The 25,077-nt window shown below is 42.0% G+C and overlaps 2 protein-coding genes across 5 annotated transcripts in view; one reads left to right on the plus strand and one right to left on the minus strand.

Annotated features, from left to right (window-relative positions):
• Window positions 1–7,424: 7,424 nt before the first annotated feature.
• Window positions 7,425–12,999, plus strand: anp32a (acidic (leucine-rich) nuclear phosphoprotein 32 family, member A). 4 transcript variants are annotated; one of them, XM_042317013.1, is made up of 7 exons: window positions 7,540–7,768; window positions 10,025–10,174; window positions 10,318–10,440; window positions 10,741–10,936; window positions 11,219–11,331; window positions 11,591–11,639; window positions 11,802–12,999. In XM_042317013.1, exons 1-7 carry the CDS (start codon window positions 7,715–7,717, stop codon window positions 11,867–11,869), a joined length of 753 nt encoding a protein of 250 aa, XP_042172947.1. In that variant the 5' UTR covers window positions 7,540–7,714; the 3' UTR covers window positions 11,870–12,999. The 4 variants fall into 4 exon arrangements, with proteins under 4 accessions (XP_042172945.1, XP_042172947.1, XP_042172946.1 ...); XM_042317012.1 differs by having other exon boundaries at window positions 7,541–7,768; window positions 11,799–12,999; XM_042317011.1 differs by having other exon boundaries at window positions 7,425–7,768; window positions 11,591–12,999.
• An 855-nt stretch (window positions 13,000–13,854) lies between these two features.
• The window catches only part of LOC121838749 (coronin-2B-like), an 87,037-nt gene continuing 75,814 nt past the window's right edge, over window positions 13,855–25,077 (minus strand). The window contains 10 exon segments of the mRNA XM_042317010.1: window positions 13,855–15,825; window positions 16,702–16,841; window positions 17,154–17,244; window positions 17,507–17,619; window positions 18,922–19,018; window positions 19,798–19,902; window positions 20,641–20,757; window positions 21,912–22,076; window positions 22,848–22,997; window positions 23,763–23,879. Coding sequence (XP_042172944.1) covers window positions 15,685–15,825; window positions 16,702–16,841; window positions 17,154–17,244; window positions 17,507–17,619; window positions 18,922–19,018; window positions 19,798–19,902; window positions 20,641–20,757; window positions 21,912–22,076; window positions 22,848–22,997; window positions 23,763–23,879 — 1,236 coding nt within the window. The 3' untranslated portion in view covers window positions 13,855–15,684.

Consider the following 25,077-nt stretch of genomic DNA (forward strand, 5'->3'; position numbering starts at 1 on the left):
TCCATCTAGCCATCTGTTTTTCCCTGCTAAAACTCAAGAGAGAAAGGTAAAGGCTAATACAGCAGAGTAGCAGAGAGTCTCTACTACCTCTATACACACCTCTCCTACCATCACTGTTATCTACTACCTCTATACAGTTACAAATGAGTATCTACTACCTCTCACCTCTCCTACAATCACTGTTACCTCTATACACACCTCTCCCTTAAAAACAAATCCACTCTATCTACTCTGTCTTACAATCACTGTTATCTAACCTCTATACACACCTCTCCCACAATCACTGTTATCTACTACCTCTATACACACCTCTCCTACAATCACTGTTATCTACTACCTCTATACACACCTCTCCCACAATCACTGTTATCTACTACCTCTATACACACCTCTCCTACAATCACTGTTATCTACTACCTCTATACACACCTCTCCTACAATCACTGTTATCTACTACCTCTATACACACCTCTCCTACAATCACTGTTATCTACTACCTCTATACACACCTCTCCTACAATCACTGTTATCTACTACCTCTATACATACCTCTCCTACAATCACTGTTATCTACTACCTCTATACACACCTCTCCTACAATCACTGTTATCTACTACCTCTATACACACCTCTCCTACAATCACTGTTATCTACTACCTCTATACATACCTCTCCTACAATCACTGTTATCTACTACCTCTATACACCTCTCCTACAATCACGGTTATCTACTACCTCTATACACACCTCTCCTACAATCACTGTTATCTACTACCTCTATACACCTCTCCTACAATCACTGTTATCTACTACCTCTATACACCTCTCCTACAATCACTGTTATCTACTACCTCTATATACACCTCTCCTACAATCACTGGTATCTACTACCTCTATATACACCTCTCCTACAATCACTGTTATCTACTACATCTATACACACCTCTCCTACAATCACTGGTATCTACTACCTCTGTACACACACCTCTCCTACAATCACTGTTATCTACTACCTCTATACACACCTCTCCTACAATCACTGTTGCTCTCTTACAGTCCCCTCTTCAACTTTCAATCTCTCAACAGTTTCTTTCCTCTCTCTCTCTTTCTCCAACAAGAGTTGCTTTCCCGATCAAAAAAATACCTCACTTAGACTTGGGCTATAGTTTGATTGAGACTTGGGCTATAGTTTGATTGAGACTTGGGCTATAGTTTGATTGAGACTTGGGCTATAGTTTGATTGAGACTTGGGCTATAGTTTGATTGAGACTTGGGCTATAGTTTGATTGAGACTTGGGCTATAGTTTGATTGAGACTTGGGCTATAGTTTGATTGAGACTTGGGCTATAGTTTGATTGAGACTTGGGTTATAGTTTGATTGAGACTTGGGCTATAGTTTGATTGAGACTTGGGCTATAGTTTGATTGAGACTTGGGCTATAGTTTGATTGAGACTCGGGCTATAGTTTGATTGAGACTTGGGCTATAGTTTGATTGAAACTTGGGCTATAGTTTGATTGAGACTTGGGCTATAGTTTGATTGAGACTTGGGCTATAGTTTGATTGAGACTTGGGCTATAGTTTGATTGAAACTTGGGCTATAGTTTGATTGAACCTTGGCTATAGTTTGATTGAAACTTGGGCTATAGTTTGATTGAGACTTGGGTTATAGTTTGATTGAAACTTGGGTTATAGTTTGATTGAGACTTGGGCTATAGTTTGATTGAAACTTGGGCTATAGTTTGATTGAGACTTGGGCTATAGTTTGATTGAAACTCTGGCTATAGTTTGATTGAAACTCGGGCTATAGTTTGATTGAGACTCGGGCTATAGTTTGATTGAGACTTGGGCTAGTTTGATTGAGACTTGGGCTATAGTTTGATTGAGACTTGGGCTATAGTTTGATTGAGAATGTGGGTTGTGGTGCCTGTGTGCTACTGGCAGTATCCAGGGGCTGCTATTTGATTAGGTGAGAATATAACAACACTGGTTACCCAGATAGATGTGGGTGCTGCTGTATTGTAATGTCACCAGCAAATGACAAATGTTGCTCTGGACTTTTCAGTGATATGCCAGCCCACCGGCATCTAGCAAGAGGAGCCACCTTGATGCCAGAGTGCTGGGATGTAAAGTATTCATCAAAATAGGCTGAACACACCGATATTCCCCAACATCCATATAACAGAGAGAGACGTGGTTCTACAAGGCCTTGTGCCCCCATTCCTGAAAAGTACAGGGGGATCCATATAATATGTAGACCTTGTGTAACGACACAGGACGAGACCCAGACCCAGATGGTTAGAGTCTCTGATATTTAGTAGAATAGAAGGGGCAGGCAATAGGTAGGTCGAAGACCGGCAGAAGTTCATTAACCAGGTCAGAGTCCGAAAGGTACAGGGGGTTGGGCAGGGTGAATGGTCAGACAGACAGGCGGACTCAATGTCAGGGCAGCCGGGCAGGCTCAGTGTCAGGGCAGAACAGGTCAGAACCGGGAGGGCTAGAAAACAGAGACCAGAAAAATCAAGAGCACAGGGGAAAAACACGCTGATAGGCTTGACAAGACGAAATGGCAACAGACTGAGAACACAGGTATAAATACACTAGGGATAATTGGGAAGATGGGCAACACCTGGAGTGGGTGGAGACCAGCACAAAGACAGGTGAAGCAGATCAGGATGTGACACCTTGGTAACATACAATGTATTATAATCAATGGTTTTGAATAATGATGCTATCAAAATAATGATTTAGTAAACCTAATTGCAGCTGCTTTGGGTGTCACACCCTGATCTGTTTCACCTGTATTTGTGCTTGTCTCCTCCCCCCTCCAGGTGTCGCCCATCTTCCCCATTATCCCCAGTGTATTTATACCTGTGTTCTCTGTCTGTCGCCAGTTTGTTTTGTTTTGTCAAGCCTACCAGTGGGTTTTCCATGTGTCTGTCTTGCACTAGTGCCTGTTTTCCAGCTTTCCCAATTTTTGACCATCCTGCCTGCCGTTCTGTACCTTTCGGACTCTGTTCTGGATTACTGACCATCCTGCCTGCTGTTCTGTACCTTTCGGACTCTGTTCTGGATTAATGACCTCTGCCTGCCCTTGACCTGTCGTTGGCCTGCCCCCGTTTGTGTAATAAACTGTTGTTACTTTGAAACGGTCTGCATCTGGGTCTTCTCCTGAGCCGTGATAGGGAGATGTATAAACTTAAACAAAAACAAGAGAACTGGACAACATTCACTGGGGTAGTGGGTTTATAACCATTGTACTATAAGATGTACATTTCCTTTCACTAGGGTCTTGTGTGCAAGTTTGTCGTGTGACTATTAAATGGGCTCTTTAGTATGCATGTCAAAGGAAATTAGTGTGCATTTCTCATCCCTGTCCTCCATGGGTGTTGCATTACAAGGCGCTGTCCTCAAAACTGCCAGAATCAATTAATATGAATAATGAATGTAGAGCAACTTGAGTTACCCCGTGAACCGTAGAACCTTCTCCTGGCTCCTACCATTGTTCTCAGATATGCACATCACTTGAATTTAGCAGAAGAGGATCCTCAGCTAATTATTTAGCAAAATAGGGGTCAGAAGATTTGTTGTGTTGGTATGACATTTAAATAGTACAAATATAGGCTACCATACATGTGGTGGACGGAGAGAACTTTCTCCTCTTATAAGAGAACTTTATTAGTCCATTTTGCAACAGAAATATCTATTGTATATCCCCTTGTCCCAGGTGGGCGTACACATGCAGTACTGTATATACACATAGAGAAGTAGGGGTCAGAACAAGGGACAGACTGGACCAGTTTTGGGGTTAAAGGGTACAATGGCGGTAGTTAGCTCAGGGGATTTTGAAGGACCCTCCAGATTCCCCATCAGCTTGGGGATTCAAACCGGCAACCGCAGATTATCTTTGTGCCATTTAGTCAAACTCTGGATCCCACGTTGGTATGAGGAACAGTCCACTGACACCCCAAGCTTTAGGTTATAACTATCAAAATATACAAGGAAGTGACATCAGTGTTATGCCTCAAAATTAGAAACTTTATCTTCTGACATAGGATCCAATATTTATAGAATTGATCAAATGTCCAAACGTCATTTGGACATTTCTAAATGTACTGAATGAATAATAATGTGCAGAACACTTCACTTTCCCTGGTTACCAACATTACATGTTTGATAGTAGACTATACATAGTGTGTGTTTCCGTTGGTCAGCTCCTCACAGATGTTTTGGGGTATGTGTCCCCTCTATGTTTATAAGGACGCTTCACCATAATCTTGTTTCCTCATCAACACTTCCCTCTTCTGGTAAAATTATTTTACTACAACATTATACTTTGTCAGGTCTCATTATGTTCAAAACTATTCTCTACCCTAAGGTACCATCTAGTGGATAGAAATAATCACTACATATGGTATAGTGCAGTGGTTCTCAAACAAGGCTACTAGGATCTCTGGGGGTAGCTGGTCTATCCACAGGGGGTACTTGAGAAGACTCATGAGACCATAGGCTTACTGGTAAAATGCACATGAAAGGGTACTTCAGGGGTCCTCCAGGCAGAACAGAATTCAGTTGGTGGTACAGTAACAGAAAAATGTGGGGAACCACTGGTCTAGTGCATAAAAAAGGACAACATACTTTCAAAGTGAAAGATTGTTCATTTTTAGACCTTATGTGTGAAATGTCTCTGATTTCTGGATTAACATTTTTCCACTTTAGAGTTAAAGTATTTTTTAAGCCAGCAGGTCAACTTTAAAGCCTTAGGGTAGAGAATAGTTCTGAACATATTGAGGCCTGACGAAGTATAGTGTTATAGTAAAATAATTTTTACCAGAAGTGAGGCTCCCGAGTGGCGCAGTGGTCTAAGGCACCACTGCATCTCAGTGCTAGAGGCGTCACTACAGACCCTGCTTCGATTCCAGGCTGTATCACAACCGGCTGTGATTGGAAGTCCCATAGGGCAGCCCACAATTGGCCCAGCATCGTCCGGGTTTGGCCGTCATTGTAAATAAGAATTTGTTCTTAACTGACTTGCCTGGTTAAATAAAAACACATGGCTGCATCATCCTCCTATAATTGCTATGTTACCCCCAACAATTTAAAGTTGTGCTCTTGCAGCCATAATGGGCTGGCACATTTCCTTCTGGTGTTTCCAGCTCTTATATAAGAAATATCATACCCTGCTGATATATAATAATTACATAATGCTGCCTGTCTGCTATATAGAAATAAAGTAGGCAAGGCACTGTATCCACCACTAGATGGCAATGGTGTGGAGCTGTGCAGCTGTGACTGAACAGCCTAAATGAACTCAACAAAATGTGAATACATGAGCTTGATAGGCTTATTGAAGCTAAATGTATCTAGTCAAGCTAGTTGCAACATGACAACTAGGCCTATATAAAAAAACGAAATATCCCAAGCTCTTAGTATAGGCCTATAGGCTACAACTGTCTTTGTGTAGGACCTGAATCAACTTGAATCAAAACGACCACATCACACTCAGTTATATTACCTGCTAGGTAGGAGGAATGACTGCAATGCATCTGGGCCTTTGGAATTAAAACATTACATTTGGGAAGTGGCATCTTTCATTCATACACACGTAGTACTCGTAAATGTTCATTTGTTAACTCTAGGCCACCATTTCAACCTGTATTCATACTGTGCCAGGGGGCTACTCCTGTAACGTTGTTTCAGTTCAAACCAAAATAGATGGGAGAGTGACGTTAAAGATAGCATACAGGCTGCATTATGTATGCCTGTGAATGCACTTTACATTTCCTCCAATTGTCGTATACCTGTGTAGTAACAAGGTCATTCCTACAAAGTAGCCTACTGGAGTTATACTGTGTATTAATAGAAGCCTAGAAATGAGAATGTTTGGGTACAGCTTAGCCTTAGCTACATAAGTGTTAGCTCTATTAGGAAACATATTCCTCGTGTAACCAAAACCGGCCACTCCTCTTCATGGGCAAGTAGGCTTTTTGTAATGCATTTACAAAAGTAGCCTACTATGAAACGGCATGATAATAATACGATGTTGCTACAAATGTACACATCATCAGAGCAACCTGACCTGATAGTTACCTGGTGTTGTTATTTTCCTACAAACGAGCCTGCCTATTCCCCTAGTCTCAAGCGGAAATGTTTGAGTTTGAGCTCGATTCAGAGCAAGGGAGGGAGAGATGGTTGCGGGAAAGGTCGAGCGACGTGGAAAACTGCTCTGCGCACAAGAAACACGCAGTATGCAGTTCTCTTCTCACATTCAAGGCAGAACAAGGGCATATAGTCAGAGGGACACACCCAGCGGAAATATGGTGCTGGCAAATGCGACAAACAGCAATACCCAAAAATGGTTCCAAATGATCCTGCAGGCACGGTGCGGAAACTGGCCAGGAAAGTGGAAGAAGACTGTCGAGAACGAAATTACCTGAAATGTACATGACATGAGCGACAGATTCTCATCAAATGTGTTCTCTCAGCCAGCAAAGTCGGTGCATTTGAGAAAAAAACAATTAGTAGCGCGCAAAGCTTTACGTTTTCCATGCTTTTTAAAGCAATTTCGGAGCGCCATACAGAACTGACCTCAATGATAGGTAATGTTAATGATTTTTGTTCGTTTTAATCATCAATAAATTACATTTCACTGTATTGCATTTTGCTGGCAAGATGGCGCCGGCGTAGCCAAGTCAGGTGACCTTGTTTTTCTCCATCACCAATGCATGATTGTTGGTTCATAAGAGATGCGGAAGTCAATGTAGCCTATTGTAGCCTACCTACACAATTGCAGTAGCTGGTTTGGGATATGTGGTGAGACCATTGTTTCAATCCTGCACATGTAATGGCGGCAATGGGGGTCTCTGATGCGACCACTTTGTAATGTGTGAGTGGTTTCGGTGTGTCAATAAATTTTGGTGGCAACAATCCTGCATTCCACACATTCTTGGATATAAAAAAACAGGAGTTTGGCTATGCATAAACCACTACGGCTTTACAAGTCACCAGATGTTGCCGCAGTTGCATGCTGCTCGTTCTTCATTAGCCTGTATAGGGAAACGGGGCTTTGAGTTTTCCATGGGTCTAGTGCATAACGGCGTACTTATATAATTATGATGTTGTGGCCAAGGCCCAAAGCCAAAATGATGTTGGCAGCAGACTCGCCGAAACTCACAATGATAAAATGAGGAATATGTCAAAAACGTCGATTGAAAGGTTTTAAGCACCGCTCCTGCGTGCGTAATTAGCCCATCATTGAATGTGTCCATAACCTACTTCAAAATTAAGGCAACATTTTGACAATATCTAAATTAATTGCTAAGGAGGATCCTCACTATTAAGCCACATTTCATCGTTTAGTTGTGTGCTAAGTACATCCTGATGGACAGATTTCAATGTTGATGTATACATACTTTGGATGTCAACTTAAATACTGAACATACAACCAAACATTGTGTAGAAAACCCCACCCAATTTTATAATCGCCTTTTATTGGTGGGTGATCTTTTGTAAATCCTGTCCCCCTTTTTGTTGGCGATTGTAATTGGTCAATGGTGACGACAATCCCAACTCACATTCCCGCCTACCGAGGAGATCAAGTTTGAATGAACAACAGCAGTCTGTTCAAGGAGTAGTAGTTGCAATTTCAGTTTAAAAAAAAATACTTTTACGTCTGTATACTTTGTTTATAAAATCGGTGGACTGGTTTTCTCAAGATGGATATGAAGAAAAGAATTCATCTAGAATTGCGGAATCGCACGCCATCTGATGTAAGCTAACGTTGAGATCGTATTGTTTGCAATTGTTTTAATGATGGTGTGATATGCAAAGGGTTACAAAGTTTTTCGTGAGTTAGCAATGTTGCCTTCACCGGAGCAGTTTGTGTTACATTGTTGCTGATATTTATCACCGTAATTGCCGCTCTAGACTTCGTAGCCAACTTAAAACGACTAGAAGGAAGCATGTCTGAAAGTGCAGTTGGTGATAATGCACCAATACACCTCATTTTCATATCTGTATTTAAAAGGCAAGCGTGAGCCATATTGTCTAATGGTAACTTTGTAGTCCTGAACGCGCCCTTTTCCTTCCCATCAACAAGGCGCATTCATAGCCTCTTTTCAGCTAATTCATGGTCAGTTCTCATACAATTAACGTTACTATTTTAGCGCATGCATAGGCTACACAATGTCCTTGATTTTTGTACCCTGGCGATTGCTCGCTCACAACTTATTACGCAGCACAGGCTATACCTATTGGAAATGGTTTGGTAACCGATCTGGTCTGTCTACGGATTGTTTATCCAAAGATAGGCTAATTCCTAGACTGTCAAATAGACGTGTGTATCGTTCGTTGAAGGCTGTATTTACCGAGCATGGTAGGCTAGGCCTACTTTTTGTATTTATTATAACAGCCTGGGTCTTAGTAACGTTAAGTACATAGTCTACACAACTCATTTAAAACCGCAATGAAAAGGTTTTGTCCGTCCTAGGATTTTAGTGCAGGTTATCACGCGTCAAGAAACATCTCTTGGCTCATATTCTAAACAAGGTGCACATTCAGATAATATCATGCATTGACAGACTATTGCCGAATAAGAATCAAAAAGCATGTTACAATGTTTTACATTATAACTCGTTTGGTTGCATAGGCTATTCGCATGCTTGGATTCCCACTTGAAAAACGATGAGTTTGACCCTGGTTTCAGTATCAAACAATAGAGAATAATTTTCTGTCAAGCTAAGCACATAAAAACCGACAGGCAATTTCGGGCTGCGGTGCTCCAGTTTCAAGATCTAGGACAAGCCGCCATTTTACCGAGAAACAAAGGCAACGGTTTCTATCGAAGATACCGTGTACATTGCTGTGCGTTCATTTAACACGAACGATGACAACTTTTTCCTGCATCCCTTTAAACATATTGCAGTAGGCTACAATCCAAATCGTCAACTCTTTATGAGTAAGCCATAATGTAACGATTGGTTTTCTTACGCCTGCTGCCAACTTCCAATCGACAGCCCCTCCTACTCGCTTGATGACCCATTGCACGACTCGTAGCAGGTTGTTTTCGCTTTTAGAGCAATGAAAATCGACAAAATACACCCACACGTCGATCATTGTACGTAGTTTACCCCCCATTTAGTCGAATTTGTTACGTGCGTAGTACGTGCATAATTAGCGGATTTGGCTCTCACCAGCAGCACAGATGGTCTAAACCAGGGTATAATATAATGCCAATGGTGTCCACTCAGCATAATGTTAATTTCAACCGTGAACATAAGTTGTTTTCATGGCAAATGTAATATACCAGAGGTGTCTGTGTTTTGCCTATGAGCTGGTTGGGTTAATTTGTGGGACTATGGCAATGGAATACAAGCAGCGGCACCAATTTTAAAATATTAAAATTGGTCATTGTCCTTTTAGGACACTAATGAGAATCCGGGTGAGTCCTGTGCAAAACATTAGTCTGCATTGTGTCCCCAAAATGTGTGAATTGCAGAGGAGTGTACAAGCTGGGTACTATCATATTAATCAGATATGTTTAGATATGTGAGTTCAATCTAAATGTGTATTACTACATGTACGTTCCTGTGAGAAATCACCTCCATGGATTTACCAAATAGTGATCCGTGGAACAAACAAGTTACCTGAAACGACCACCCAGATTCTGACTACTATGTTTAATAAATGATAAATTCTTTAAAGCTCAAGCAACACATACCATCTGTTATGTAACATTTTCTGCACCAGACCAGTGTCAGAGGAGGCTGGTAGGAAGAGCTATAGCAGGACGGGCTCATTGGATTGGAATAAATGGAACAGAGTCAAACATGTGGATTTGATGTGTTTGATAGCGTTCCGGCCATTCCAATGAGCCCGTCCTCCTATAGCTCCTACCACCAGCCTCCTCTGCTGTCAAATATAGCTTTATGCAGACTCTGTTGCTTTGGGACCACCCTCCTTCAAACTACAGACATACTGTAGTTACAGATTTGGAGTAAAGATTTCCTATTCCTCTTGTTTTCCAGGTGAAAGAACTGGTGCTTGATAACTGTCGCTCAAACGAAGGCAAAATTGAGGGCCTCACAGACGAATTTGAAGAGTTGGAATTTCTAAGCACAATCAACGTTGGGCTGACGTCGGTCTCCAACTTGCCGAAGCTGAACAAGCTGAAAAAAGTTGGTTTTCTAAAAAAAAAAAAAAGAACAAAAGTATTATTGTTGCCATGCTATTAGCACTTTGTGCAGTAAAGTGAACATCTGCTTTATGGATGTTCTGTTATTACTCTGCTCATACAGTTGTTGCATTATTTTCTCTTCAGCTTGAACTCAGCGACAACAGGATCTCAGGTGGGCTGGACGTACTGGCGGAGAAATGTCCAAACCTCACACACCTAAACCTCAGTGGCAACAAAATTAAAGACCTCAGCACGATAGAACCTCTGGTATGCAGCGGGTGTCATGACAACATAGTAGCTCTGTGTGTGTATGTGTACTATATTGAACTCTTGCCTCAAGGTGCTATTGGGTCTGAAAGGGAACCCTAAATGGACATAACATTGTCCAGAAAATACCTCTGTCATCAAATGCACCTCCATGACTTATATGTAAAGCTTTGAGGTAAACAATTAGCAACTAAACCTCCATAGTGTATATTTTAATCTAGTTGGAGTAGTCAGTATTAAAGAAAACAAACTAAGCCTAAATATTCATATTTCATCATCAAGACTTCTCTCCTTTCACAGAAAAAATTAGAGACCCTCAAAAGCTTAGACTTGTTCAATTGCGAGGTGACCAACCTCAACGACTACAGAGACAACGTGTTCAAGCTCCTCCCCCAGTTGACGTACCTCGACGGCTATGACAAAGACGACAAGGAGGCGCCCGATTCGGACGCAGAGGCCTATGTGGAGGGACTGGATGATGACGATGACAGTGACGGTACGATTTAAGATCCACACTATTTAAAATGTTGGTAAATAATATTCTAATTGGGCTGTGATTTGACAGATGGATATGAACTCAATAGAGCTCAGACATGACCTTTTGTGTTTTTCTAATGGTAATTATGTTCATGTTGTTGTTCAACGATTCCTTTTGTAACAACGGTATTATACCAAGTGGCTGCAGTGAATGAGTTGCATTATAACTATTGTAACATTATAGTGGCCCTTATGCATTTTTTTGATCACCTTAATAGGCTAATTCTATTTTCAACTACAGAGGTAGACGAGGAGGAGGAAGAGGATGAGGATGAAGATGCCCCACCAAGAAAAGAGGAGGATGATGACGATGAGGAAGGTGAAGAAGAGGAAGAGGAGGACCTAAGTGGAGAGGTGAGACTTTGAGGATGGGGCTGCAATGATACTTTTATCTTGATCGACGCCTGCATGATAAGTTCAATGATTTACTTTTTTTTTTTTTTAAATGAATAAAGGGCCACACAAAATGATCTCATGACTTTAGTGATGCAGACTGGGCTGATGTTTACTAAACAGAAGGTGCATCTCAACCACTGCACTGTGACATCATTATTTGAATATGACCCAGGGCACATGACAAGGGAGATTCTGATCTGCATTTGTCTCCTCTTAGGAGGAAGAGGAGGAGTTGGACGGCAAGGAGAGTGATGAGGATAACGAAGGTGAGTGTGGTGGAATCTCACTGCTGTCACCAAATGCACAAGGTCACCGTATCGTGTGTAGCTTTGATATTGGGACTGATTTAAAAAAAATAACACGTCTACTTAAAAACCAAACTGAATGCTTTCCTGTTGAACGTGACCATTGACTTGTTTTCCTAGAAGAGGAGCGAGGTCTGAAGAGGAAAAGGGATCTAGACGAGGAAGCAGAGGAGGAGGAGGAAGATGACTGAAGATGTGCTCACCACCAAGCTATGTTCTGATCAGACTGTTTTAACCTTGTACCCCCCCTGTATTTGTCAGTTGTCATATATTGCAGTAGGCATGGGTAGTGTCATGGGCCAGCTGGGTAAAGGGTTGGTATAAGGAAACAAGTTGACATTTGATTTATTTTTTTCTTATATTTTTTTTTGTACCTTTTTTGATTCCTTGTATTCTACTCATATCTGTCCCCTGCAAACCACTGGAAGGGCAGAAAACATTTCCTAAAAGTCCCGATATTATTAGCTCTAACCTTTGTAAAGGTTTTGTTTTCTCAGTGAAATTGATACCTTCTGTGTAAACAGATTTCTGATGATGATTTATGTATTTAAAGAGAAACTTACCAAAAACCTTTTAGAAGTGCATGTCTGAAATAGATTTTAAAGTCGACTACTGGATTTGAAGTATGACAGTTTCCTATACCCTTTTCTTATTCACTGTCTTTTTCTTTCAGTGGACATGAAGCGTTTTGTGGTGTCATCCGTGTGTCGTTGTATGTGCTGTTTTCATCATGGAACGGGTGTTTGAACGTTCATAGAATGGCCTGTATACAAGGCATCTTTTTAAGCAGAGTACAGAATGTCTGCCTTTGTCACAATGTTTCTCCTTAACCCCTAGCTTTGATAGTTCGGAAATGACCTGTTATTTGTAAATACTGACCAAATCTATTTTTTTTTCTATTACTCTTTGATAATGGCAGACATTTACACTTAATTAATTGTAACAATGAACTGTAGTAAGATATTGAATATCTGTGCAGCCGTACCCTAAAATAGGCTAATTGAATCTGGTACACGATTTCCATTTTCACCAAATTATATTCACAGAAATACTCACTGAATCCAAAATTGTTATTGCTGTCCAACTCTTTGAGTCCATATTCGTTCCCCACCTATATAATACACCGCTGGGCAATGTGCAAAGAAAACACCTTTTGCATTTTCTTTTCTTAAACCATAGGGCAGTTCATGGTCAGATAGACCTACCTCAGTCATGTTTCCCTTACATGTTTAACCCACTGTCATCAAAGCTAATTCCTTACCATGAAACAAACTTTTGATTTCCTCCCTTTCACTTCAATAAATATTTTTTTTTTATACAAGTTGTGGTTTGTGGTCTTTTCTGAATTGCTTATATCGTCATCTAATAGTTGACAGCATTTTTGATCATCCCAGACGGTTGTGCTACCTTGTACCTGCTTCCTAACGTACTGCAGCCTACTACTGCCATCATGTGGAGAACCCAGGTAGTTCAGGCTGAAAGGGAATCATCTGGTTTATCCACTCATTGCATTAACTTGACAAATTGATATTAGTTGTTGGGACTTGTAGATCAATGAGGTGAAACAGGATGTATTGTAGGCTAACTGACCCAGTACACAGTTCTGTCTTTCTGAGAGAATTATCATTCTGCACAGTTTCATCAGCACATAGCACAACTAGGCATTTAGATGGTTATCGACCAATATTTACTACACCTATAGGCCATCATCATCTCCACCAAATGGTTTGTTATCCTCCCATTCCAACAATACTGCAGCGCTTTTCACTCACCTTGCATACTGCTGTGTGTTCACCAGAGCAACACACTGTGAATCCCCTTCTTTAGGCCACTTGAGACCTCTGTCATTCTCTACGGGCTGACCTGACCTTATCCACCATGTTCACCTTCACTGTTGCCAGTCTAGATGCCCACCGGGTGCTGTGCCTATAGCCTGGTGCTAGCCACCCACACCTGTAAGAGCTTAAGGCAACTTCTCCCATGTCCATATGGCATGACAATGAATGCCTGGGGAGTTTGCTAAAGCAAAATGAAACACCTGGCAACCACGCTACTCTACCTACATTTGTTTCCTAGGTGTCTTCATTGGATAAGGATTACAGTATAACATTTGATGGGACGGGGGGGTCTTTACAAGGTATATGTTAGGGGTAAAGATGTAAATAATTACCTTGTGTAAGTAATATCGCTGTTTCATTCATTTAGTCAGTCAACCCCTGCAGAGTATGTTACCGATTATGATAATATTATGACAATGGTACATATAATGATTCCTCTCTAGAGGTATAGTATAGGTAACCTGAACTACAGGAAATATCAGTGTCTTAACTTGAGAGGAATGGATCATGTGGAACACCACAGATGAACAATGTTGGTCACTTTCTGAAATAGAATATTCATAGCTGAAAGGTATAAAGACAAATATTGTATTAATATTTCAGGTTTGATGTACTGTTACGTACATAACCTAATTTCATGTTGACTAATATTCCAATTGACCAGATTTTGGTATGGTGTCGATTCAATCAAGAGAATACAGGATGTGTTTGAGTATACGGTCTCAGACAAATTGCCACCATTTGGGTGAAAACATAATTCAACCACAAGTGTGTCAGCCATCATTTTCATGACCACGATTTCTCCCAAAAACATGAGATGAATGTTTCTGCATAAAGAGTTAGCTAGAAACATCAAATATAACAAATAAATAGTAACAATAATACATTTTCTAACAAAACTTCTCCTAAAGATAATGACTGAGGCGACAGACAAACTGCCCATTAAGACTACATCTGGGTTGCTGTATGCCAGGCTGAGCCAGAGCTGCAGCTTTTTACAGACAACACATTCTTAGGAGATGAAGAAAAAAAACTGTCTTGAAATACACCTCATTCATGTCCCTGTAAAACTCATCATCCTCATTCATGTCCCTGTAAAACTCATCTTCATTCATGTCCCTGTAAAACTAATCTTCATTCATGTCCCTGTAAAACACATCATCCACAGTAGTTGGAACTAGTAGAAGACTCTTCCACTGGGAGGTTGAGATGTTGCAGCTTTGCTGTGAGTTGGTTTGCAGTGGGTAGACCATGGGGGAGGATTGGTGGAGAAGGGGGAATTCAATCTCTTTCCCCAGGTTAGTCTCTGGCGATAGCAGGGTGGAGGTTGAGATGTTCAGCTTTGCTGTGAGTTGGTTTGCAGTGGGTAGACCATGGGGGAGGATTGGTGGAGAAGGGGAAGTCAATCTCTTTCCCCAGGTTAGTCTCTGGCGATAGCAGGGTGGAGGTTGAGATGTTCAGCTTTGCTGTGAGTTGGTTTGCAGTGGGTAGACCATGGGGAGGATTGGTGGAGAAGGGGGAATTCAATCTCTTTCCCCAGGTTAGTCTCTGGCGATAGCAGGGTGGAGGTTGAGATGTTCAGCTTTGCTGTGAGTTGGTTTGCAGTGGGTAGACCATGGGGGAGGATTGGTGGAGAAGGGGGAAGTCAATCTCTTTCCCCAGGTTAGTCTCTGGCGATGGCAGGGTGGAGGTTGGAGGATTTGGGGGTGGCATTTCTGGGTGATGACAAAGGCTTTGCCAGGTGGACTCAGAGGGGCATGGCATGACATGGCAGGTGGTTTGTGAGGACCCCTGGGATACACTGATGGTGCTCTGCAATAGGGGGGAGGGGTGTATTGCGAGTGATGATGTAATAACGAATCATAATGAAACCAAACCGGATATCAGGATACATCTATCAACAGAATTTTAAAAAATCTTATAACAATAAAATATATTACCAGTTGGTTATTATGTTATCAATTGAGGGATTTAACAGTGATGTCAATATGATGACATTATCGATAACAAAAATTGTTACACAAACGTTATAATCAGTATTTACATTATCCGGTGGCTATTACATTATCAATTGCAACAGGAAGTACAAATGATACACGATGAAAGGGAGGGAGGACGCTGGACGTGGCATGGTGGTGATGGTGGTGCCGTAAGCTAGAGATCAGAGGTCAGACATTGTTTCCAACGGGGCTGACGTTCCTCAGGTTGTTGAGTTCCAGCTCCAGCTGGCGTATTTTAACGTCCTTGGTGTTCAGCTCCTCCTTCAGCTTTCTCAGCTCCTCCTGCTGCCTGAAGAACATCCTCAGTAGCTACAGAACAGAACAGAGGGATCAGGGTCATCCCAGTGCTACAGAACAGAACAGAGGGATCCTGAAGAACATCCTCAGTAGCTACAGAACAGAACAGAGGGATCAGGGTCATATAGTGTCCTGTAGAACATCCTCAGTAGCTACAGAACAGAACAGAGGGATCAGGGTCATATAGTGTCCTGTAGAACATCCTCAGTAGCTACAGAACAGAACAGAGGGATCAGGGTCATATAGTGTCCTGTAGAACATCCTCAGTAGCTACAGAACAGAACAGAGGGATCAGGGTCATATAGTGTCCTGTAGAACATCCTCAGTAGCTACAGAACAGAACAGAGGGATCAGGGTCATATAGTGTCCTGTAGAACATCCTCAGTAGCTACAGAACAGAACAGAGGGATCAGGGTCATATAGTGTCCTGTAGAACATCCTCAGTAGCTACAGAACAGAACAGAGGGATCAGGGTCATATAGTGTCCTGTAGAACATCCTCAGTAGCTACAGAACAGAGGGATCAGGGTCATATAGTGTCCTGAAGAACATCCTCAGTAGCTACAGAACAGAACAGAGGGATCAGGGTCATATAGTGTCCTGTAGAACATCCCCAGGAACTACAGAACAGAGGGATCAGGGTAACATAGCGTCCTGTAGAACATCCCCAGGAACAACAGAATAGAGGGATCAGGTCCACAAAGATAACAGGCTATAGACCATAGTCTGAAATTGTGCTCAGGAAGTCATTTGAGCATTTGCACCCCATTCCAAGTAGTGTTTAATACACTCACCACCCACCAACTAACCTTCTTCCTTCTCTCCCTTTTCTTTTCATTTATCCATTCACCCACCCATACCTCCATCTACAGTTATCTGATGAACACACCTCGTTCTCTGTCCTGGGTGGCACGTTTTCCAGCAGGTCAATGCCATTGACCACCACACCTTTCTTTTCCTTCACCGGAGCCTTGAACACCAGCTGGTTGGGCTTCTGGTAGCCCTTCTTCAGGGACATTAACACTGGGTCTGCACACACACACACGCGCACACACACACACACACACACACACACACACACACACACACACACACACACACACACACACACACACACACACACACACACACACACACACACACACACACACACACACACACACACACACACACACACACACACACACACACACACACACACAAACACACAAAATGAAAATGTGCTATGTACACTACACACACACTATATATTGATGTAAACATTTCCTCTCCCACTACTAGGACTAAATCATAAGGTGTACTGAATATTCAAACTACAGAGACATGTGGCATGCACTGTACCTCGGTTGATACCACTCAACCAGTCATTGGCTGAGAGGGCAGGCTCGGTCCCTGCCGTCATTGGATAGATGTCCTCCTGGTACGTCTCTGACTGCAACACCAGGAGAGACAGACTGAGAGCATGTTCCAATACTTTAAGATCTCTGTTTATTCCCAAGGGTGCACATGTTTGTTCCGACCCTGCACTGATTCAACATTTCATTTGATTCAACTGCCCTGGATAAGATGAATGAGATGTGTTATTGCAGGGCTGGAACAAATATGTGCACACACCCTAAGGTCTTTCCAGGAATGGATCGAGAAACACTGCTATATGAAGTGAGAGGGAGAAGGGCATCCCCACTGACACTGACCCTCCTTGGTACTATCATGGAGATGGGCTCGATCAGCCCCTTCAGCGTCACCAGCTTGTAGAAGCGAAACACCTCGCAGGCCGTTACGTCCAGCCCATGCTTAGGCATCACACCTGAGGAGGGAATGGAGGTACCTTAAACATCACCATAGTCCTGTTACTATATAACATTACCTTAGACATCACTATAGTGATGTTACTGTATAACATTACATTACCTTAGACATCACCATAGTGATGTTACTGTATAACATTACATTACCTTAGACATCACCATAGTGATGTTACTGTATAACATTACCTTAGACATCACTATAGTGATGTTACTGTATAACATTACATTACCTTAGACATCACCATAGTGATGTTACTGTATAACATTACATTACCTTAGACATCACCATAGTGATGTTACTGTATAACATTACATTACCTTAGACATCACCATAGTGATGTTACTGTATAACATTACATTACCTTAGACATCACCATAGTGATGTTACTGTATAACATTACCTTAGACATCACCATAGTGATGTTACTGTATAACATTACCTTAGACATCACCATAGTGATGTTACTGTATAACATTACCTTAGACATCACCATAGTGATGTTACTGTATAACATTACCTTAGACATCACCATAGTGATGTTACTGTATAACATTACATTACCTTAGACATCACCATAGTGATGTTACTGTATAACATTACATTACCTTAGACATCACTATAGTGATGTTACTGTATAACATTACATTACCTTAGACAACACCATAGTGATTTACTGTATAACATTACATTACCTTAGACATCACTATGGTGATGTTACTGTATAACATTACATTACCTTAGACATCACCATAGTGATGTTACTGTATAACATTACATTACCTTAGACAACACCATAGTGATTTACTGTATAACATTACATTACCTTAGACATCACTATGGTGATGTTACTGTATAACATTACATTACCTTAGACATCACTATAGGGATGTTACTGTATAACATTACCTTAGACATCACCATAGTGATGTTACTGTATAACATTACATTACATTAGACATCACCATAGTGATGATGTTACTAGACATCACCATAGTGATGTTACTGTATAACATTACCTTAGACATCACCATAGTGATGTTACTGTATAACATTACCTTAGACATCACCAAAGTGATGTTACTGTATAACATTACCTTAGACATCACCATAGTGATGTTAATGTTTGACATTACTCTTTTAAATCATTGATGACATTTCCATAGATTTTTTATACACGATTTTTCACTCAGAAAAAGAGCAACAACATTACTGAATGAAAGCTAAGATGTGGCTGAGCAAACAAACCCAAACCCTTGGTCTCTGTCTGTAAGGGTCGTCCCCCGGTGAGTCTGTCACTTACCAAGGCCTTTCTGTGGGGCAGGGGAGCGGAACTCCATGAGATACTGCAGGTATGGCTTCTCTGTGGTGATCTCATAGTAACGGATGTTGCCATCGCCCTGTGAATGGAATGGATGTATTTGTTTACTATCTGACCCAGATGTCTTCCTATACTGTACATGTACATATATGTTTTACCCTCACTGTTCCTGACAGGGGTTGATGATGAAACAGAAAGGGAATACCAGCATTGAATCAGGGAAATAATATTTAAGAATCTTTTTGCTTAACGAGTTAACGGTTTGGATACACTATGGTCTCACATCTACTTAAACCAATCAAATGATGTCTCACATCTACCTAAACCAATCAAATGACGTCTCACATCTACTTAAACCAATCAAATGACGTCTCACATCTACCTAAACCAATCAAATGATGTCTCACATCTACCTAAACCAATCAAATGACGTCTCACATCTACTTAAACCAATCAAATGACGTCTCACATCTACCTAAACCAATCAAATGATGTCTCACATCTACTTAAACCAATCAAATGACGTCTCACATCTACCTAAACCAATCAAATGATGTCTCACATCTACCTAAACCAATCAAATGACATCTCACATCTACTTAAACCAATCAAATGACGTCTCACATCTACCTAAACCAATCAAATGATGTCTCACATCTACTTAAACCAATCAAATGACGTCTCACATCTACCTAAACCAATCAAATGACGTCTCACATCTACCTAAACCAATCAAATGACGTCTCACATCTACCTAAACCAATCAAATGACTAATTTGTCTTGAAAAAAAGATCCACTACATGAGTCCACACTCATGTTCTCACTGTTCATTGTGTTGTGTAAGGAGCAGTGCTCACCTTTCCTGCCAGGTACAGCATGTGTGTGTCTGCATCATAGAAAGGAAACAGCAGCCCTGAGAGACCATCTATCTCCTCTTCTACCATGGGCATAGACAGGTCCTCCTGTGGGACACACACACACACACACACACACACACACACACACACACACACACACACACACACACACACACACACACACACACACACACACACACACACACACACACACACACACACACACACACACAGGGATCAGACATTGTTCATGAAAACACACAATCCTTAATTGAGGATATACACACAAGTGCAGTTGCACATATACACACTCACACACACACACACACACACACACACACACACACACACACACACACACACACACACACACACACACACACACACACACACACACACACACACACACACACACACACACACACACACACACACACACAGGGATCAGACATTGTTCATGAAAACACACAATCCTTAATTGAGGATATACACACAAGTGCAGTTGCACATATACACACTCACACACACGCACACACACACGCAGACGCACACACACACACACACACACACACACACACACACACACACACACACACACACGCACACACACGCGCACACACACACACACACACAGGGATCAGACATTGTTCATGAACACACACACTTGAGGACACACACAATCCTTAATTGAGGATATACACACAAGAGCAGTTGCACATACACACACTCACACACACGCACGCACACACACACACACACGCAGACACGCACGCACACACACACACACACACAAGGGGAAACATTCAGCCCCACATCCCAGCAGGGTGTCCCCGGCTGCCTCACCTGATCCCACAGTGCAATCTGTCTGGTGTTCCACCGGGACACACCTGTCGTCAGCAGCCTCTTCATGTTGCCCAGAAACACCACTCTGTTCACCCTGTGGTTCTTACAGCTGGCGTGCTGGTGGGGAACAATCACACAGAGACTCTACTGTAACAGGGCATTAAATTCACTCTAAATGTGGGGAACAAACACACAGACACTCTACTGTAATGGGGCATTAAATTCACTCTAAATGTGGGGAACAATTACACAGACACTCTACTGTAATGGGGCATTAAATTCACTCTAAATGTGGGGAACAATTACACAGACACTCTACTGTAATGGGGCATTAAATTCACTCTAAATGTGGGGAACAATTACACAGACAATGTAATGGGGCATTAAATTCAACTAAATGTGGGGAACAATTACACAGACACTCTACTGTAATGGGGCATTATATTCACTCTAAATGTAACGGGGAACTAAATGGGGAACAATCACACAGAGACTCTACTGTAACGGGGCATTATATTCACTCTAAATGTGGGGAACAAACACACAGAGACTCTACTGTAACGGGGCATTATATTCACTCTAAATGTGGGGAACAAACACACAGAGACTACTGTAATGGGGCATTATATTCACTCTAAAAGTGGGGAACAAACACACAGAGACTACTGTAATGGGGCATTATATTCACTCTAAATGTGGGGAACAAACACACAGAGACTACTGTAATGGGGCATTATATTCACTCTAAATGTGGGGAACAAACACATAGACTCTACTGTAACGGGGCATTATATTCACTCTAAATGTGGGGAACAAACACACAGAGACTACTATAATGGGGCATTATATTCACTCTAAATGTGGGGAACAATCACACAGAGACTACTGTATTGGGGTAATATATTCACTCTAAATGTTGGGAACAATCACACAGATACTCTACCTCAATGGGGCATTATATTCACTCTAAATGTTGGGAACAATCACACAGATACTCTACCTCAATGGGGCATTATATTCACTCTAAATGTGGGGAACAATCACACAGATACTCTACCTCAATGGGGCATTGTATTCACAATGGGGCATTGCATTCACTTTAAATGTTGGGAACAATCACACAGATACTCTACCTCAATGGGGCATTATATTCACTCTAAATGTTGGGAACAATCCCACAGATACTCTACCTTAATGGGGCATTATATTCACTCATTTATATGTACTCTGTAAAGGACAGTGAAACTTTCTCTGCTCGCTGTAAGACTGACCTGTAAGACTCTCCCGGAGCGCGGCTCGATGACACGCAGCTTCTTGTCTTTACAGCTGGTGGCCAGCAGGCTGCCGTCCGTGTTGAAGGACATACACACGATGACGTCAGAGTGACAGTCGATCATCTTCACCGGCTCACCTATCTCCAGGTTCCAGATCAGGATCTGGATGGGACGGGCAGGGGATCATATCAACTGTCAGTTCTGATCTGATCTTAGATCAGTTCTGATCTTTGAAGAAAAGGGAGTGAAATAGGGAAAGACTTCCCCTGAACTCCAATAAAAACACATTTTATTTTAGTTTCTACTTTTACAAACAGTTTTGTGACGTTGTGCTATGGTGGGCACTAATGAATGTGACCCTGTTGTGTATATCTTACAGTAGTAGCCAGTGATCTGTAATGATACCTTACAGTAGTAGCCAGTGATCTGTAATGATACCTTACAGTCGTAGCCAGTGATCTGTAATGATACCTTACAGTAGTAGCCAGTGATCTGTAATGATACCTTACAGTCGTAGCCAGTGATCTGTAATGATACCTTACAGTAGTAGCCAGTGATCTGTGATGATACCTTACAGTAGTAGCCAGTGATCTGTAATGATACCTCACAGTCGTAGCCGGTGATCTGTAATGATACCTTACAGCAGTAGCCAGTGATCTGTGATGATACCTTACAGTCGTAGCCAGTGATAGGTAATGGTACCTTACAGTCGTAGCCAGTGATCTGTAATGATACCTTACAGTAGTAGCCAGTGATCTGTAATGATACCTTACAGTCGTAGCCAGTGATCTGTAATGATACCTTACAGTAGTAGCCAGTGATCTGTGATGATACCTTACAGTCGTAGCCAGTGATCTGTAATGATACCTTACAGTCATAGCCAGTGATCTGTAATGATACCTTACAGTCGTAGCCAGTGATCTGTGATAATACCTTATAGTCATAGCCAGCACTGAAGAGGATTCCACTGCTGGTGGGGTGCCACTCGATGAGGCCCACACGCCTGCTGTGTCCATACAGCTCCATCATGGCCTCTGTCATATTCCGCCTCAGCCCTCCCTCTGGGATCTCCCATACTCGTACCTGGCACACACACACACACACACACACACACACACGCACGCACGCACGCACGCACGCACGCACGCACGCACGCACGCACGCACACACACACACACACACACACACACACACACACACACACACACACACACACACACACACACACACATGCGAAGTTAAAGCTTTGTCACAAATGGTTCTTCCAAATGGACAATGACCCCAAGCATACTAACAAAGTTGTGGCAAACTGGCTTAAAGACAACAGAGTCAAGGTATTGGAGTGGCCATCACAAAGCCCTGACCTTAATCCTATAGAAAATGTGTGGGCAGAACTGAAAAAGCGTGTGCGAGCAAGGAGGCCTACAAATCTGACTCAGTTACACCAGCTCTGTCAGGAGGAATGGGCCAAAAGTCACCCAACTTATTGTGGGAAGCTTGTGGAAGGCTACCTGAAACATTTGACCCAAGTTAAACAATTTAAAGGCAATGCTACCAAATACTACATTCACATTCTTAAAATGAAGTGGTGATCCTAACTGACCTCAGACAGGAAATTTTTACGAGGATTAAATGTCAGGAATTGTGAAAAACTGAGTTTAAATGTATTTGGCTAAGGTGTACGTTAACTTACGACTTCAACTGTAGCTGCACAGTCAATGAGTCAGCAGAAACAGCAGTTTACTGTGTGTGTGTGTGTGTGTGTGTGTGTGTGTGTGTCTGTGTATGTGTGTGTGTGTGTCTGTGTGTGTGTGTGTATGTGTGTGTGTGTGTGTGTGTGTGCACTACAGAGGAATCTTCAGAGCAGGAAGCTATGATGTTTTCAAAGAAGGGATTCCATTTGATGTCCAGGACATTGCCTTGGTGGCCACACACTTTGGGGTGGTGGGGGTCGATACGGCCCGCCTGAAACGGAAGGACAAACATACTGATCATATATTGAGGAAAGAACAGACATCAATGGCATTCTATCACCATTACTGATATGTACATGACTATGTATTTTCCAAATGATGACATATTTATTTATCTTTATTTAACTAGGCAAGTCAGTTAAGAACAAATCCTTATTTACAATGACGGCCTACCCTGGCCAAACCCAGACGACACTGGGCCAATTGTGTACCACCCAATGGGACGCCCAATCACAGCCAGTTGTGATTACAGCCTGGAATTGAGCCAGTGTCTGTAGTGATGCCTCTTGCACTGAGATGCAGTGCCTTAGACCGTTGCACCACTCGGGAGCCCTCAGAGGGCACCTTTGAGTAACACCAGCCATGTAAACAGTTAACACTGCCCTACATATGTCAAGGTCAGAGGTCACCACTTAGTAACACTAGCCATGTAAACAGTTAACACAACCCTACATATGTCAAGGTCAGAGGTCACCACTTAGTAACACTAGCCATGTAAACAGTTAACACTGACCTACATATGTCAAGGTCAGAGGTCACCACTTAGTAACACTAGCCATGTAAACAGTTAACACTGCCCTACATATGTCAAGGTCAGAGGTCACCACTTAGTAACACTAGCCATGTAAACAGTTACCACTGCCCTACATATGTCAAGGTCAGAGGTCACCACTGAGTAACACTAGCCATGTAAACAGTTAACACTGCCCTACATATGTCAAGGTCAGAGGTCACCACTTAGTAACACCAGCCATGTAAACAGTTAACACAACCCTACATATGTCAAGGTCAGAGGTCACCACTTAGTAACACCAGCCATGTAAACAGTTAACACAACCCTACATATGTCAAGGTCAGAGGTCACCACTTAGTAACACTAGCCATGTAAACAGTTAACACAACCCTACATATGTGTCAAGGTCAGCCATGTAAACAGTTAACACAACCTACATATGTCAAGGTCAGAGGACACCACTTAGTAACACTAGCCATGTAAACAGTTAACACAACCCTACATATGTCAAGGTCAGAGGTCACCACTTAGTAACACAGCCATGTAAACAGTAACATGTCAAGGTAGTCACCATAGTAACACAGCCATTAACACTGCCCTACATATGTCAAGGTCAGAGGTCACCACTTAGTAACACTAGCCATGTAAACAGTTAACACTGCCCTACATATGTCAA

This window comes from Oncorhynchus tshawytscha, unplaced genomic scaffold (assembly GCF_018296145.1).
Source record: "Oncorhynchus tshawytscha isolate Ot180627B unplaced genomic scaffold, Otsh_v2.0 Un_contig_3847_pilon_pilon, whole genome shotgun sequence".
NCBI classification, from domain to species: domain Eukaryota; kingdom Metazoa; phylum Chordata; class Actinopteri; order Salmoniformes; family Salmonidae; genus Oncorhynchus; species Oncorhynchus tshawytscha.

Excerpts from the sequence above, each read along its gene's own strand:
- anp32a (XM_042317011.1), top strand. The coding sequence starts at position 7,715 with ATGGATATGAAGAAAAGAATTCATCTAGAATTGCGGAATCGCACGCCA. Across the intron at positions 10,175-10,317 it reads AGCTGAACAAGCTGAAAAAA|CTTGAACTCAGCGACAACAG; the intron begins GTTGGTTTTCTA and ends TTTTCTCTTCAG. Across the intron at positions 10,441-10,740 it reads TCAGCACGATAGAACCTCTG|AAAAAATTAGAGACCCTCAA; the intron begins GTATGCAGCGGG and ends CTCCTTTCACAG.